The sequence below is a fragment of the Hippopotamus amphibius genome, chromosome 3 (genome assembly GCF_030028045.1).
Source record: "Hippopotamus amphibius kiboko isolate mHipAmp2 chromosome 3, mHipAmp2.hap2, whole genome shotgun sequence".
NCBI classification, from domain to species: Eukaryota; Metazoa; Chordata; class Mammalia; order Artiodactyla; family Hippopotamidae; genus Hippopotamus; species Hippopotamus amphibius.
In genome coordinates this window covers 166,207,439-166,223,405 of record NC_080188.1, presented here as the reverse complement: position 1 = coordinate 166,223,405, position 15,967 = coordinate 166,207,439, and the positions used below count along the sequence as shown (strand labels likewise).

The 15,967-nt window shown below is 35.2% G+C and overlaps 1 protein-coding gene across 7 annotated transcripts in view; it reads right to left on the bottom strand.

The window, feature by feature from the left end:
• Window positions 1-15,967, bottom strand: part of EDEM3 (ER degradation enhancing alpha-mannosidase like protein 3) — a 79,097-nt gene that overhangs the window by 38,359 nt on the left and 24,771 nt on the right. For all 7 annotated transcript variants that reach the window (XM_057727316.1, XM_057727319.1, XM_057727320.1 and 4 more), the window contains 2 exons: window positions 13,905-14,039; window positions 5,372-5,477 (listed from right to left, as the gene is read on the bottom strand). In XM_057727316.1, coding sequence (XP_057583299.1) covers window positions 5,372-5,477; window positions 13,905-14,039 — 241 coding nt within the window. The remainder of the gene's footprint in view (window positions 1-5,371; window positions 5,478-13,904; window positions 14,040-15,967) is intronic.

Genomic DNA, 15,967 nt, shown 5'->3' with positions numbered 1-15,967 from the left:
TCCAAGAACATCATAGAGGACCAAAGAAAGAAAATAACAAGAAGAAAACTGTAAGAACTTGGTGGCGGATGAAGGGGGAGGGCTTTGTTCTGGAGCAGAGGGCAGTCAGGCATAGCTATATAAGGATCAAATAGTAGAAAAACTGCTGGAGCTTTGCTCTTGCTTCTCTCTTACCACTGCCTTAAGATACAAAATCTCCTCCCACACCTGCTACAACTCAGACCTATGTTCCAGGTGGCTTCAGGAATAAATTCAGGGCAGCACAGAAGTCCTGTGGAACTGAATTAAAAAAGAGGTGGGAACTAATTTAGACATTCTCTTCCCCACCTCTTCCCCTGCAAACTCTTAAGGCTGGTGAATCATGATCTGAATTATAATTACAATTATAATTTTAGAAGTCCCTATATCCAGGGCACACTCCAGAAGAATCAAATCAGAATCTCTAGGAGTCCAGGCATTGGTATTTTTAAAAACTTTTTAGAATTCATCCCTAAGATAATAGGGGATGATAGGGATTGGAATTTGACCTCCCCACAAAGTGGGTGACAAGTGAACATAAACTTATAGGACAAAAACATTTAAGGTGCATGACTTTTTAAAAAGAACGTACTGGAGTAAGAGTTTATCAGAGGAAGGAAATATTAGCACAGGCAAGCCAAGAATTTAAAATTAGTCTAATAAACACACTAAAGAGATAAGGAAGATATTAGCAATACAAAAGAAGAAAATAAATTTTGAGAAGAAATTATGGAATAAAAATATAACAAAACTCCATAATAGATGGGATACACAGCATCTAGGATACAGCTGAGGAACAAATTAGCAAACCAGAAGACTGGATGTAATAATGGGAATTGCGAAAAGAGATAAATAACAATGAAAGAGAGAAAATATCTTTAAAGAAAAGATCAACTTTCAGCCATTAAAAACATAGATTTTAAATTGAAAGGACCCATAGAATACCAAAAGGAGAGATAAAGAAAATCCTACACCTAAAATTATTATGACATTTTCAGAAATTTCTCTGTCTTTGACATTCTTAATTTTCCAGAGAAAGAGGAGATCACAAATAAGGGTATAAAAATCAGAATAACAGATTTTTTAACAGGATGTAAGAAGACAAGTTACATTTTTAAAGACTTTAAAGAGAAGAACTTGAACAGAAAATTATTTATAGCCAAACCATGTCTCAAATATGAAAGCATAATTACTGTTAGACATATAAGGCCTCAGAAGCTACTAAAAGCTACTGAAAACAGTTTGGGATAAATACTTACATAAGAAGAGAGGCAAATCTAAGAGATGTTGCAAGAAATAGACAAAGTACAGGTGACAAAATACCTTGTTAAAAGTTTTTTATCTTTGAAGAAAGAGGGAAGGGGGCAGCACTAAGACCAAAAGAAAAAAGAGAAAACATTCCAAATCAAAAAGAACTAAATATCTGTACAATATCAACATAACAGAGGATAAGGTTTGGAACAGAGGGAAACAAAAGGATGGGAGACCAAGGAGGGAAAGCAGGGGGGTTGGGAAATTAGGACTGCCATATATACATTACTAACAAGAAAAAAAATATGAACTTGTACACTTTCAATATATGCAGTTTACCGTGTCAATTATATCTCAATAAAAGTTCTAAAAAGATAGAAAAAAACAAAAACCCCAAAAACAACAACAACAACAAAAACAAAAAGGATGGGAGAGCATGCTAAACTTCATATCTCAATAGGAGGTAAATACAGGTTTCAATTAAAAACAAAAGGATTAAAAGGAAACAGAAAAGGTGAGACACTGAAATAACAATTAAGATAATATAAATAAACCCAAATATATTAAAAATACTAATAAAAATCAATGGACTAAATTCACCAATTAAAAGACAAAGACTGAAAAATGGATTTTTTAAATCTATAAATTTTACAGAAATTATACTTATAGCATGAGCAAAGACTGAAGGTAAAAGGGCAGAAAAAGACTTATCAGGCAAATATTAAGCAAAATAAAGCCAACATAGCTGTATTACCAACACATTAAATAGACTTTAACACAGTACTATCAGAGATGGTTACTTCATAATGATGAAAGGTTCAACTAAGAAGAGAGAGCAATTTTAAATGAATGCCCCCAACAAAATATATAAAGCAAAAATACAACTACAAGGAGATACTAATAGGTCCACAATCATTGTCAGAAGTTTTATCCACCCTCCTTAATTCTTGATACGTCAAGCAAACAGAAAATCAGCAAGGACCTGCACAACATTATTAACTGAGCAAATAGACATATATAGAATTCTATACCCAACAATTAGAAAATATATACTTTTTTCTTAAGCACAAGTGAAAGCTGACCATGTTCTAGGCCAAAAGGAAAACCTTAATAAATTCCAAAGGCTAGGTATCACATAGATCATAAGCATCAAAGAAGTATCAATAATATTTTTTTAAACAAACATCATATATTAACACATATATGCAGAATATAGAAAAATGGTACAAATCAACTGGTTTGCAAGGCAGAAATAGAGACACAGATGTAGAGAACAAACATACGGACACCAAGTGGGGAAAGCGGGGAGGGTTGGGAGGGCAATGAACTGGGAGATTGGGACTGCCATATATACATTACTAATAAGAAAAAAAATATCAAGTTGTACACTTTAAATATATGCAGTTTATTGTATGTCAACTGTATCTCAATAAAAGTTCTTTAAGAAAAATTACATCTGTAACCATAAAAAAAAAAAAACCACAAGTAACTCAATAGAAAACGGACAAAATATAAGAACATCCATTTTATAAAAAAAAAAAGGAAACATATATAGCCAATAAATATGAAGAACATATTTCAATATCATCAGTGATCAAAGAAATACAAATCAAATCACTATGGGAAATCATTTGTACACCCATTTGACTGCAAAATCTTTGAGTCTGACAATACAAAGTGTTGGAGAGGATGCCAGCAGATCTCTTCTATGTTGCTGGTGAAAGTGTAGAGTCGTGAAACAACTTTAGAAAATAATCTGACATATCTCCCGCAGTTGAACTTTAACTTGCCCTATGATCTAAAAATTCTACTCCTAGATATACAGACAAGAGAAACTTTTATACACATACAACAGAAGAAACAAAAATATTCACGGCACTAAGGTTCACAAGAGTAAAATCCTAGAAACAACCTAAATGCTCATAAATAATGGTTTATTCATACAATATTAAGCAGCAGTTAAAAAAGAATGAACTACATCTTCACTCAACAATGTGTAAGAATTTTAGCAATATAATTTTAAGTGAAAAGTCTCAAAAGGTCTCATACAACATGATGCCCTTTCATAAGTTAAAAACAAAACAAAAAATATTTTTAAGGACTACATATAGATGCAATAAAACTATACTAAGAGGAAAGCAAAGGAATGATCAATACCAGATTGGAATGATGGATATTTCAGTTAGAGGCAGAGGTGTAGGATCACAGAGGTATGGAGAGTCAAGGACCATATGCAGCAAGCAGTATGTTGTCAAATTAGTTGCTTTCATAATGGATGGTCCATCTGTGGGTGGTTATTACATTATTAAAAATGACTAAATACAATGGGCCATGCATCAGCCAATGAGGAGAGCGCATTAAGAATTAAGAAAAGATGGGACTTCCCTGGTGGCACAGTGGTTAAGAATCCACCTGCCAATGCAGGGGACATGGATTTGAGCCCTGGTTCAGGAGTATTCCACCTCCATGGATCAACTAAACCTGTGCACCACAAGTACTGAGCCTGTGCTCTAGAGCCTGCAAGCCACAACTACTGAGCCTGAGTGCCACAACTACTGAAGCTCGAACGTGAAGCCCATGCATTGCAATGAAGAGCAGCCCCTGCCTGCTGCAACTAGAGAAAGCCTGTGTGCAGCAACGAAGATCCAACACAGCCAAAAATAAATAAATATATAAGTAAATAAATTTATTTAAAAAAAAAAAAGAATTAAGAAAAGAAACTGCAAAGTTCTGAAGCCAGGATTTAGATCAGTTTCAGGAAGATAACACTTTGAAAATTTTCAGACAATAGTGAATAGAGGCCATAATTTTAATATATTCAAATTAATATTTATATCACTTTCATTCATTTAAATATATGCAGTTATTTTTTATTTTATATATAACATAAGCCTTTAGGAAAAAAGAGAAATGTATAAATAAGATAATCAAATCTCATTAGGAATAGTCTAGTATATTTCCATTGGTCTGTGCCTGTTTTATGAGTGTCTTATGAAGATTAAATCATATTTTTATATGATCCTACACCTGTTTGTTCATAAAACATTGTTATATGCTTTGTCCCCTGATCCAATTCAACTTAATAACTTACTATTCCAACACTGATGCAAAATGATTCTCAAACACTTGATGTTATTCTTTGTTGATGATCACTTAGATTGTTTCCAAGTTTTCCACTACTACAAATAATTTTATGTGATAAACATCTTTGGGAACAAATGAGTTTCTACCTTTCAGTGTTTCCTCAGGTTAGATTCCCAAATGTGAAATTATTAATCAAAGGAACTAACATCACATTAGTGGGCACTTAACTTCATAGTAAGTGTAGCATATGCCAGGCACTGTTACAAGTGTTTTACATTAACCCATTTAATCGTAAGAACTCTGATTCACTATGCTGCATAGCAGAAACTAAAAGAACACTGTAAATCAACTATACTCCAATAAAAATTATTAAAAAACAAAAAACAAAAAACCCCACAATAACTCTATGAAGTAAGTACTATTATCCTCATTTTACAGATACAGAGGCACACAGAGGTTAAATAATTTGTCCAGGATCATATGGCTTCAATTCCAACAATATGGCTCTAGGGTCTATGCTCTTAGCTACCATGCACTATTTATACACAATATACACTATTTCTGGAGGTAGGAAAAAATATATAAGGATTGGTGGTAATATTAAATACACATTCTACTTAATTACACCTTGATATCAAATGGCTGAGGTATTACAATCCTCTAATCTTCAAATAAATTAGTTCTATTGTTTCATCTATAATGCTATAAGGCATGAAATAGGACACTAAGCCATCTAGAATAAGTGAGCTATTATTTGGCAGCAAGGAAGAAAATTTGACTACAGTGGTTAAAATTCTAACAATTTTGTGAGAAACTATGCTTTACCCTGTCATAAAGACTATTTTAACCAGCTGTGTAGCACAGGGAACTCCACTTCATTGTACGGTAGAAACTATACCCCAGTAAAAATAAAGAAATAATTTTTTTTAAAAAAGACTATTTTAACAAATAAAAATCCTTTCTTTCCCAAGCATTTTGAGGATGTGAAGGCTTAATTTGAAAAGCCCAACTTACATACCTTTTCGTACCCAATCTCCAGTATGAATATTTATAGTCACGCCCACTAAATTACTACTTCGCTGTCTTTTCTCCCAAAGAAAATCAAGAGCTTTTCTTGCATACTCCTGTAATAAAAAAAGAAAAGCATACTTGAAGAATTGCATATCTTTGGCAAACAGGAAACAAAGAAACAAAAATCAAAGGCCCACACAGTATATTTTAAGGCTTAAGTAAAATTCCAAAGATAATCACTTACAACACATTAAATTTCCTTAAAAGTCAAAAATGTTGGGTCTTTCAGCCAACTGATTCTACTTAAAAAGAATGACTCAAAAAATGCTATTTAATGCCAGTGATCTCACTTTGAGACCATCCTTGTTCACCTACTCTTGTAGTACAGGTCCATATTCACACACATGCATTATTAAAGTAAAAAGAGCTGGCATAGTTAAATTAACTTATTAAAATAATTTCTACCTTTTAAATGCAAAGTGAATATCTCCTTAGATACTCTAATTTACAAAACTGGAAAAGAATCTCAAAGTTGATATGCCAGGCTTCCTAGGTGGCGCAGTGGTTGAGAATCCACCTGCCAATGCAGGGTACACGGGTTCAATCCCTGCTCCAGGAAGATTCCACATGCCGTGGAGCAGCTAAGCCCAAGAGCCACAACTATTGAGCCTGTGCTTTAGAGCCCGTGAATCACAACTATTGAGCCCATGTGCTGCAACTACTGAAGCCCACGCGCCTAGAGCCCGTGCTGTGCAACAATAGAAGCCACGGCAATGAGGAGCCCACGCACCGAAACGAAGAGCAGCCCCCACTCACCGCAACTAAGAAAGCCCGCGCACAGCAAAAAAAGACCCAACATAGCCAATAAAATAATAAATTTATAAAAAAAAGTTGATATGCCATCTTTGAAACAGAATAGGCATTTCAAATCCTACATTTTAAACAGCAGGCAACTTCATTAGTGAAGAGTAAGTAAATTAACTAGTATTCATTTGACGATACCGAAATTATAACCTTATAATAACATTTTTCTCTTCTTTTTTCATTTATTTTTGTCCCTTGGACACTAAATTAAAATTATTTCTGATCAAATTCTTGGATTTGGATGAAAAGATATTACAAAACAAAAGCAAAGAACATGTACAAAAGAGTTCTAAGTTAAAATTAATTTCAGAGCATAAATCTTAGCATCACAGAAGTACTTCTATAAAAGAAATCAGTAAACCAATTTGTCACTTTGCAGATTTTAGAATTGGGTGTAAAATAGTTTTAATTCTTGACTCAATCTATGCTGAATTTCTTAAACAAAGTAGACTGCAACTTTACTTAATGGGATAATTTCAGGGCTGAAACGTTTCATAAAGATTACAATTCCCTATTTTCTATCTTATAGCTAAGGAAACAGGCCCAGTGAAATCAAAGACGTAACCAAAGTTTAAAACTGAATTATAGGACAACTACTATGAGAATTCAGATCTCTTTATATATCAATATATTAGACCAAAAGTCAACAAATTTTTTTCTGACAGGGGCCAGACAGTAAATACTTTACAGAAATTGTCAATCTGTCACTGTAGCACAAGTACAGCCATAGACAAAAATAAATAAATGAGTATGGCTGTGCTCCAATAAAACTTTATTTACAAAAACAGGCAGTGGCTGGATTTGGCCTCAGACTGTAGTTTATCAGCCCTATATTAGTTTGAGTCTCTGTCAACTGCATTAGGTTGCTTCTCTCATAATAAATCACTGTACGTTCAAGAAGTTAAAGAAAAATCACCACTTTAAAATATAAAATAATCCAGTGGAAAGAGACTGGGCTTTGATTTCAGAAAGGCATGGACGGTAATTCTGGTTCCACTCATTCACCCACTAGTCAAACATCTTGGAGCTTCACCTTCCTCATGTGTAAATGCATCACTAACTCAGGGTTTGTAGGTCAAATTAGATTAGAAAGTATGCAAAAATGACATGTTTTTAAATGAAGGGAAAATAATAGCAAGTTATAGAATAAAAATTAAACCAAACAAAATAAACCTGTCCTTAAGATACACTGAACATATATCCACACACAGACCATTTAACTTGTTTTATTTATACTCAGACCCAATGTCTCTAATGCTTGTATACAGTACCTATTTCTGCTTGTTCTATGTGCACCATTTGCTGAATTCTAAAAAATTCTCCTAAGCTATATGTTTGAAAAATTGGCTGTTACTAGTGCACTCCAATGACATGGTTAAACAATTAGCTAAAATAAAAAGTGTGAGGCATAGCTAGTCCACAACAAACTATTCGGGGGATATTAAGTCTTTGGATGGTGAATAATATTTCCCTTGGAGTAAACAAACTTACATATAAGTCTCTCAATGAAGACTTAAGTGCAAAAATTTCACTATGTTTTAGAAGATTAGTGAAGTTTTCAGAAATGCAACAGACCAACTAGATGTCTAACAATAAAGCACAGAGACACAGTATTTCATATAAGACGTCTGTGATATCAAATTTCATGTAAGTAATATGGCTAAAACATTTTATAAGAACAAATCTAGAGAGGACTCAAGATGGCAGAGTAGGAGGACGTGTGCTTACTCCCTCTTGCAAGAGCACCAAAATTACAACTAACTGCTGAACAAGCATCAACAGAAAGACACTGGAACTCACCAAAAAAAGACATCCCACATCCAGAGACAAAAGAGAAGCCACAATGAGACTGTAGGAGGGGCGCAATCGCCTTAAAATCAAATCCCATAGATGCTGGGTGGGTGACTCACAAGCTGGAGAACAGTTATACTGCAGAATTCCACTCACTAAAGTGAGGGTTCTGAGCCCCACGTCAAGCTTCCTAACCTGGAGGTACAGCAACGGGAGGAGGAATCCCCAGAGAATCAGACTTTGAAAGCCAGCGTGGTTTGATTGCAGGACCTCCACAGGACTGGGGGAAATGGAGACTACACTCTTGGAGGGCACACAAAAAAGTGTGCTCACCAGGACCCAGGGGGAAGGAGCAGTGACCCCATAGGAGACTGAACCAGACCTACCTGCTGGTGTTGGAGGGTTGCCTGCAGAGGTGGGGGGGGGGGGGGGCAGCTGTGGCTCACCGACGAGACAGGGGCACTGGCGGCAGGGGTTCTGGGAAGTGCTTATTGGCGTGAGCCCTCCCAGAGTCCGCCATTAGCCCCACCAAAGAGCCTGTAAACTCCGGAGCTCGGTAGCCCCAGGCCAAACAACCAACAAGGTGGGAACACAGCCACACCCACTGGCAGACAAGCAGATTAAAGTGTCACTGAGCTCCGCCCACCCAGCCCTACCCACCATCAGTCCCTCCCATCAGGAAGCACCCACGAGCCTCCTAGGTACCTTCCTCCACAAGAGGGCAGACAGCAGTATCAAAGAGTATCAGCAGTATTTTGTCTTGTGGAACTGAAAACCACAGCCACAGAGAGAGAAAATGAAAAGGCAAAAGACTTTGTACCAGATGAAGGGACAAGATAAAACACCAGAAAGACAGATAAAGGAAGAGGAGATAGGCACCCTTCCAGAAAAAGAATTCAGAATAATGATGGTGAAGATCCTCCAGGACTTTGAAAAAAGACTGGATGCAAAGATCGAAAAGTTGCAAGAATAGTTTACCAAAGACCTAGAAGAATTAAAGAACAAACAGAGATACACAACACAATAACTGAAATGAAAAATACACTAGAAGGAACCAAGAGCAGATTAACTGAGGCAGAAGGGTGAATAAGTGACCTGGAAGACAGAATGGTGATAATCACCAATGCGGAAAAGAATAAAGAAAAAAGAATGAAAAGAAATGAAGACAGCCTAAGAGCCTTCTGGGACAACATCAAACACACCAACATTCTCATTATAGGGGTCCCAGAAGGAGAAGAGAGAGAGAAAGGATCCGAGAAAATATTGGAAGAGATTAGAGTTGAAAACGTCCCTAACATGGGAAAGGAAATTGCTACCCAAGTGCAGGAAGCGCAGAGAGTCCCAGGCAGGATAAACCCAAGGAGAAACAGGCCAAGACACAGTCAAATAGACAAAAATTAAAAACAGAGAAAAGTTATTAAAAGCAACAAGGGAAAAACAACAAATAACATACAAGCGAACTCCCATAAGGTTAACGGCTGATTTCTCAGCAGAAACTCTGCAAGCCAGAAGGGAGTGGCACGATACATTTCAAGTGATGAAAGGGAAGAACCTACTACCAAGGATACTCTACACAGCAAGGATCTCATTCAGATTTGACAGAGAAATCAAAAGCTTTAGAGACAAGCAACAGCTAAGCAAATTCAGCACCACCAAACCAGCCCTACAACAAATGCTTAAGGAATTTCTCTAAGCGGGAAACAGAAGAGAAAATGACAAAAACATAAAACAATTAAGAAAATGGTACTAGGAACACACATATCGATAATTACCTTCACTGTAAATGGACTAAATGCACCAACCAAAAGACACAGACTGGCTGAATGGATACAAAAATAAGACCCAGATATATGCTGTCTCCAAGAGACCCACTTCAAGACCTAGGGACACATACAGACTGAAACTGAAGGGATTGAAAAAGATATCCCATGCAAATGGAAATCAAAAGAAAGCTGGAGTAGCAATACTCATGTCAGATAAAATAGACTTTAAAATAAAAAATATTACAAGAGACAAGAAAGGACATTACATAAAGCTCAAGGGATTAATCCAAGAAGAAGAGATAACAATTATAAATATATATGCACCCAATATAGGAGCACCTCAATACATAAGGCAAATGCTAACAACTATGAAAGAGGAAATCTACAGTAACACAATAATAATGGGGGACTTTAACACCCCACTTACACCAATGGACAGACCATCCACACAGAAAATTAATAGGGAAACACAAGCTTTAAATGACACAATAAATCAGCTGGATTTAATAGATATCTATATGACATTACATCCAAAAACAGCAGATTAAATGTTCTTCTCAAGTGCACATGGAACATTCTCCAGGATCGATCACATTTTGGGTCATAAATCAAGCCTTGGTAAATTCAAGAAAACTGAAATCGTATCAAGCATCATTTCTAACCACAACGCTATGAGATTAGAAATCAATTACAGGAAAAAAACTGTAAAAAACACAAACACATGGAGGCTAAACAATACGCTACTAAATAACCAAGAGATCACTAAAGAAATCAAAGAGGAAATCAAAAAATACCTAGCAACAAATGACAATGAAAACACAATGATCCAAAACCTATGGGACGCAGCAAAGGCAGTTCTAAGAGGGAAGTTTATAGCGATACAATCCTACCTCAAGAAACAAAATAAATCCCAAATAATCTAACCTTACACCTAAAGAATCCAGAGAAAGAAGAGCAAACAAAACCCAAAGTGAGTAGATGGAGAGAAATCATCAAGATGAGAGCAGAAATAAATGAAATAGAAACAAAGAAAACAACAGCAAAAATCAATAAAACTAAAAGCTGGTTCTTTGAGAAGTAAAATCAATAAACCTCTAGCAAGACTCATCAAGAAAAAGAGGGAGAGGACTCAAATCAATAAAATTAGAATGAAACAGGAGAAGTTACAATGGACACCACAGAAATAAAAAGCATCATAAGAGACTACTACAAACAACTATATGCCAATAAAATGGACAACCTGGATGAAATGCACAGATTCCTAGAAAGGTATAACCTTCCAAGACTGAATCAGGAAGACATAGAAAATATGAACAGACCAATCACGAGTAATGAAATTGAAACTGTGATTAAAAATCTCCCAACAAACAAAAGTCCAGGACCAGATGGATTCACAGGTGCATTGTATCAAACATTTACAGAAGAGCTAACACCCATGCTTCTCAAACTCTTCCAAAAAATTTCAGAGGTAGGAACACTCCCAAACTCAGTTTATGAGGCCACCATCACCCTGATACCAAAACCAGATAAAAATACTACAAGAAAAGAAAATTACAGACCAATATCACTGATGAATTTAGATGCAAAAATCCTCAACAAAATACTAGCCAACAGAATCCAGCAACACATTAAAAGGATCATCCACCATGATCAAGTGGGGTTTATCCCTGGAATGCAAGGATTCTTCAATATACGCACATCAATCAATGTGATACACCACATTAACAAACTGTAGGATAAAAACCACATGATCACCTCAGTAGATGCAGAAAAAGCTTTTAACAAAATTCAACACCCATTTATGATAAAAACTCTCCAGAAGGTGGGCATAGAGGGAACCTCCATCAACATAATAAAGGCCATATATGACAAACCCACAGCAAATGTCATCTCAATGGTGAAAAACTGAAAGCATTTCTCTAAGATGAGGAACAAGACAAAGATGTCCACTCTCGCCACTACTATTCGACATAGTTTTGGAAGTCCTTGCCACAGCAATCAGAGAAGAGAAAGAAATAAAAGGAATCCAAATTGGAAAAGAAAAAGTAAAACTGTCACTGCTCGCAGATGACATGATACTATATGTAGAAAATCCTAAAGATGCCACCAGAAAACTACTTGAGCTAATCAATGAATTTGGTAAAGTTTCAGGATACAAAATTAACACACAGAAATCCCTTGCATTTGTATACACTAACAATGAAAGATCAGAAAGAGAAATGAAGGAAACACTCCCATTCACCATTGCAACAAAAAGATTAAAATACCTAGAAATAAACCTAACCAAGGAGGTAAAAGACCTATACTCAGAAAGTTATAAGAAACTAATGAAAGAAATCAAAGATGACACAAAGAGATGGAGGGAGATACCATGTTCTTGGATTGGAAGAATCAACATTGTGAAAATGACTATACTACCCAAAGCAATTTACAGATTCAATGCAATCACGATCAAATTACCAATGGCATTTTTCACAGAACTAGAACAAGAAATTTTACGATTTGTATGGAAACGCAAAAGACCCTGAATAGCCAAAGCAATCTTGAGAAGGAAAGACAGAGTTGGTAGAATCAGGCTTCCTGACTTCAGGCTATACTACAAGGCTACAGTGATCAAGACAGTATGGTACTGGCACAAAAACAGAAATACAGATCAATGGAACAGGATGGAAAGCCCAGAGATAAACTATGGTCAACTAATCTATGACAAAGGATGCAAGGATATACAATGGAGAAAAGGCAGCCTCTTCAATAAGTGGTGTTGGGAAAATTGGTCAGCTACATGTAAAAGAATGAAATTAGAACACTCTTTTAACACCATACACAAAAATAAACTCAAAATGGATTAAGGACCTAAATGTAAGGCCAGACACTATAAAACTCCTAGAGGAAAACATAGGAAGAATACTTTTTGACATAAATAACAGCAAGATCTTTTTTGATCCACCCCCTAGAGTAATGGAAATAAAAACAAAAATAAATAAGTGGGACCTAATGAAACTTCAAAGCTTCTGCACAGCAAAGGAAACTGTAAGCAAGACGAAAAAACCCTTAGAATGGGAGAAAATATTTGCAAACGAATCAACAGACAAAGGATTAATCTCCAAAATATATAAACAGTTCATCCAGCTCAATATCAAAAAAACAAGCAACCCAATCCAAAAATGGGCAGAAGACCTAAATAGGCATTTCTCCAAAGAAGACATACAGATGGCCAAGAGGCACATGAAAAGCTGCTCAACATCACTAATCATCAGAGAAATGCAAGTCAAAGCCACAATGAGGGATCACCTCACACCAATCAGAATGGCCATCATCACAAAGTCTGGAAACCACAAATGTTGGAGAGGGTGTGGAGAAAAGGGAACGCTCTTGCACTGTTGGTGGGAATGTACATTGATACAGCCACTATGGAGAACAGTATGGAGGTTCCTTGAAAAACTACAAATAGAACTACCATATGACCCAGCAGCACTATTTACAACAGCCAGGACATGGAAGCAACCTAAATGTCCATCAATAGATGAATGGATAAAGAAGATGTGGTACATATATACAATGGAATATTACTCAGCTGTAAAAAGCAATGAAACTGGGACATTTGTAGAGACATGGATAGACCTAAAGACTGTCATACAGAGTGAAGTGAGTCAGAAAGAGAAAAACAACGTATATTAACACATATATGCGGAATATAGAAAAATGGTACAAATCAACTGGTTTGCAAAGCAGAAATAGACAGATGTAGAGAACAAACATATGGACACCAAGTAGGGAAAGCGGGGAGGGTTGGGGCGGAATGAATTGGGAGATAGGGATTCCAAATTGTACACTCTAAATATATGCATTTTATTGTATGTTAACTGTATCTCAATAAAAGTTCTAAAAAAAAATAATAAATCTAAAAATTTACTTTATAGTTCATGGACAAAATGCAAAGTTGTACTTAATATAACTTCTATGTTTTTGACAATTAAAAAGTATGTGCTGGAATTTAGACAAAAAGTTCACTAAAATAACAGAAATCCTCCAGTTGATTATCTTAACACTTGATCAACGAAGAAAAGCTATAAAGTTATTTATGTCCAATACCCAGGAGACCAAAGACTATGAAAAGCAAACCTCAAATATCGTTGCTCCTGTGAATCGACTTAAAGCAGCAAACTCGAGGATCAGGGTACCTGCACAAGCTGTACAGGTATCTGTCTCAGTTCCTGTCCGAGCTTCTGGTTTTCTGACACCAAACTTTAAATTAATCTAAATAATATCAGAAGATTATCATTAGGAATTATCAAGAGATAATGACTTCTGGATAAGAAACCATTTTTCAGTCAAGACTTTCAATCAAATCATGAATATAACTGATGAAATAACTAACCACTGAAATTATATCTGATGATCTTTGTGACTCTCCAATTGACATCTAAGGAAGTACATTCTAAGCACATAATATTCATGGGATAAATAAGTTATCACTTAGCTCCTTCCTCAATGATATAAAAATTCAATATCATTATAATAATTACACAGAGAATATACCTTCTAAAATAATCCTGTTCTCAGTCTGAACTAGTTAGTACCAGAATAGGAAACCATACCAGTCCTAAAAGAAACTAGGTTTAAGTGAGGATTTGTGAAAAAGCAGTGCTATATTAAATAGCCTTTCATAGAGAAAAAACTAATTAAGTTACAGTATATATTTAAAAGGATATTAAAATTTTATTTACAGGTTTAAATAATTTTGAACTATAGAGTACATTACCTTGCTGACAGACTAACAAATAACACGAAGAAAATTTTTTCAGCCACCCAAATAATACCACAATATAAACCTGGATTAACCAGAACCAACCCGACCAGAAACTAGCTCTAAAATTTTATGTGAGTTTAAAAAATAACCACTAACTAATACAACAGCATTTCTGTCCAGCAAATACTTCTGAGTTAAAATCATTAATGCAAATACTATTAATTATGTATTCATATCCAAGAGAGGTTGATTATACAAATTTTCATGAGCAAAAGCAGTATTTACTAAGTGTGTTTAAGAAAGGATGGGAAGGCAGTTATTTTCTACCTGTAGTCCTCTTCTAAAAAAATAATCTTTAAAATTTTCTTGATACTTCAGAGGATAAGAATATAATACAATTTTCTGTTTTACTATAACGCTCTTAATGGCTTCTGTTTCAATTTCTTGTCTGCTTCTCATGTTATGGCAAAAGTGAAGAAATCTAGATTCTTCAAAATTCAGCACTGCCATTTATAACAAAAACTAAAAATATTTACTAAAAGTAAATTCAGTTAAATAAACATCTAGATGGTTAAAATAACTTTGCTTTCAATTTTAATATACTAGGAAAACAAAAAGATTAACAAACAAGTTTAAACCACACTAATAATTAGCAAAGAAATTTTAAATTTTAAACCACACAAGCAAAGAAATTTCAAATTAGAACGTTTCCATTTTTTTCCTCATTAAATTGGTAAAAGAGTGATAATATACAGTGTGGGCAGCAGTACGACACATGCACTTTTACAGAACATAGGAAGTATAAAAGTAGAACCCTTCTGGAGAACAACTGGTCAATAAGTACCCGAAGTCTTTAAAAGCTTTCCCTATTTTATGACTTATTATTTTCTAGTAACTTATCATAAGGAAGAAATAACTTTAAAAGATGTCTATAAAGATATTCACGGAAGAGCTATTTAAAAATATTACATACTAGAAATTTAAGTAAGAAATGTAATACTAGTCTGTTTCTTAAAAAAAAAAAAAAAAAGGTGTCGGTCACGATCCACTAAATCAATGGGTAAACGAATGGACTGTGACCTCCAGTTTGAAAAGCACACTGTATCGTGCTGGATCTCCAGTCAGAGATTTCTTGATGGAGGAACTGTGTCGTATTTATATTGGTAGAGAAGTTACTCTGGCAAGCTTAAAAGCATGGAAATGAAAAAACAAAACCAAAAAATCCCTAGGTGTTTTGGGGAACACAGATTATTTTGGCTAAAATGGAACACTCATTTCATTGGAATACGGGGTATGAAAGAACTTCAGAAAGTCTATTGCCAAACCATAAAGAAACCTGAAAGTTAAAGGACATTCAGTGCAACAGGCACAGTCAGTAAAATTCTGAGGGTAATTTGACAAAAATTACATTTTAGTAAGATTAATTTTTTAAGTC